Source organism: Uloborus diversus, chromosome 5 (genome assembly GCF_026930045.1).
Source record: "Uloborus diversus isolate 005 chromosome 5, Udiv.v.3.1, whole genome shotgun sequence".
NCBI lineage: Eukaryota > Metazoa > Arthropoda > Arachnida > Araneae > Uloboridae > Uloborus > Uloborus diversus.
In genome coordinates this window covers 113,504,751-113,507,000 of record NC_072735.1, presented here as the reverse complement: position 1 = coordinate 113,507,000, position 2,250 = coordinate 113,504,751, and the positions used below count along the sequence as shown (strand labels likewise).

General features: G+C 31.0%; 1 protein-coding gene across 1 annotated transcript; it reads left to right on the top strand.

Annotated features, from left to right (window-relative positions):
* Nucleotides 1-442: 442 nt before the first annotated feature.
* On the top strand, nucleotides 443-1,760 carry LOC129223090 (tRNA (guanine-N(7)-)-methyltransferase non-catalytic subunit wdr4-like). Its single transcript, XM_054857656.1, has one exon. It carries the CDS (start codon nucleotides 443-445, stop codon nucleotides 1,643-1,645), a length of 1,203 nt encoding a protein of 400 aa, XP_054713631.1. The 3' UTR covers nucleotides 1,646-1,760.
* The last annotated feature ends 490 nt before the right edge of the window (nucleotides 1,761-2,250 follow it).

Below are 2,250 nucleotides of genomic sequence, written 5' to 3'. Positions count from 1 at the left end.
TAAATAAATAAATAAATAATAAACACTCCCCAAACATTTCAATGGTTAAAAGTCTGCGGCGGTCCTTGTTGTGTACCCTAGTATTTGGTGTCTCATCGAAATTCACATGGTGGACCGTAAATTTTTCCTCCACAGTTCCAAATTTTAGTTCAAAATTTCGTCAATATAGTAAATAGTAAGGCAGTAGATTAAAAAGGAATGGTGTTTAATAAGGGGACTTGGAATACAATATTTCTCATCGCTTTCTTTCTCAAACTCTATTTGCTTTTATTTAGTAAACTATTTTACTGCATTATAATTTTTTAGTGAGAAAGATAAAAAGATATGTATGCCATGATGAAAAGACTAGACAGGCCTTTAGCACCATTTGTTATTATGATTTCCTTTCATTCAGCAGTTCAACATCTCAACTTCAACTGTTTTGCTTTTGCTGAAAACAAACATGGCGTCCTTTATAAACAACAAAAACGTGGGAGTTTGCGGTTTCGTCAATTCTAACGAATTTATTCTTTGGGATGTGCCTCATAATGATGTAAACGGTGAATTAATTTCACATAAGTTAAAATGCATAGCGAAAAGTCATACTGAGGAAGATAAAGAAGTCAATTCAAACGTAAAAGTGGAGGTAAATGACATTGTGTCTATTGCTATATCCAATAGTTTTAAGTTTATTGCTGCTAGTGATTTTCGTAATTCTTTGTATTTGTGGGGAAAAGTTGAGTCTTCATTCAAACTGATCAGTGTGCGCTCTTTATCCCGAAGGTGCCACAAATTGATATTTACTAATTCAGGTTCAAATGTGATTGTCTCTGATCGAGGAGGTGATGTTTTTCTGTTTTCTGTTAGTAATTTTGATGACTCTGGAAAATTAATTTTAGGCCACATTTGTTTGATTACTGACATTGCCATATCGGAAAATGATGATTATCTTGCGACTTGCGATCGAGATGCCAAGATAAGAATATCGTGCTTTCCCAACTGTTATAACATTCATAGTTATTGTTTAGGACACCAGGACTTCATTTCTTCCTTGCATTTTCTTCCTTTCAATAACGAAGTACTTTTTTCTAGCTCTGGTGACGGTACTTTACGATTATGGAATTTTAAAAGCGGTACAGAAATTTGCAGTTTACATATTGAAGAGAAAATATTTTTAGAAAATAAAAAATTAGATGAGGCTTCTAAAATAGAAAAATCATCTCTTTCTAAAGAAAAGAAAAATGAAAATGATTCAAATAGTGCTGTAAAGATGGTAACTTACTGCAACAAGTTTAAGATGTGTGCTGTTAGCTTTCATACCAGAGTAGGAGTTGCTCTGTACGAAATTGCAGACAAGAGCCTAAGTTTTAATTTTGTGCAATATATTTCACTCTTATCAATTCCTTTATCTATATCTTTTGATGCAAATGGCACTTTGTTTATCATTCTCGCAAATTTAGAGAAACCAATTTTAATGTATGAATGTTGTCCCGCTAACAAAATGCATTTTACACAAGTAACTGATGTTAGTAAGACTTGTGTTGTGCGAGAAATATACAAGTTTTGCCCTGACATACGGGACATCAAATCTCAAAATGATTTTGAAATATTAAAGAAACGGGTATTTGATGATGATGAAACAAGTTGTAACAAAAAAGTAAAGTAATGTGCTAATATTACTAAGGTAAAAATAGTGTATTTTGTATGAAAGTCTAGAATTGTGAAATTTTTTTGTAATTACAATGACTATGATTTAATTTTGTAATAAAACATACTTGTAATGCGAAAAACAGTTGAATGTGTAGTGTATATTGTTTATCGACTGCAAAAGATATGCCCAATGGCGTTTGAGCGTTTAGTAAAGCAAAAGAAGAATGCTTGCTATTCCTGTTTTTTTCTTCCAAAATTCTCCTGTTCATTGATAATTAATAAAAAGATTTCATTTATACTAGCTCTCTTCTTAAAATAAATTGGAAAAATAGGAAACATCAAGATAAGAAATTCTGTGATCTTTTAAATGTTTGTCTGCTAATGATTCACAGCGTGCAAAAAAGTTTTTATTAAATGGGATTTCGGAAAAAGTTTTGGGAATTGTATGAGCTTAAAAGTAATAGTTGTCATGATTAAAATTAATATAATGCAGTTAATTAGCAAGCCTTTATAATTTTAAAGTTAAATGAAAATGATCGGTTTTAAATCTCAAAGATTTATGCTAAATACAATGCACAAACCTTTAATGTGCGCCCTTAATATCTAAAACTAAAATTTAAT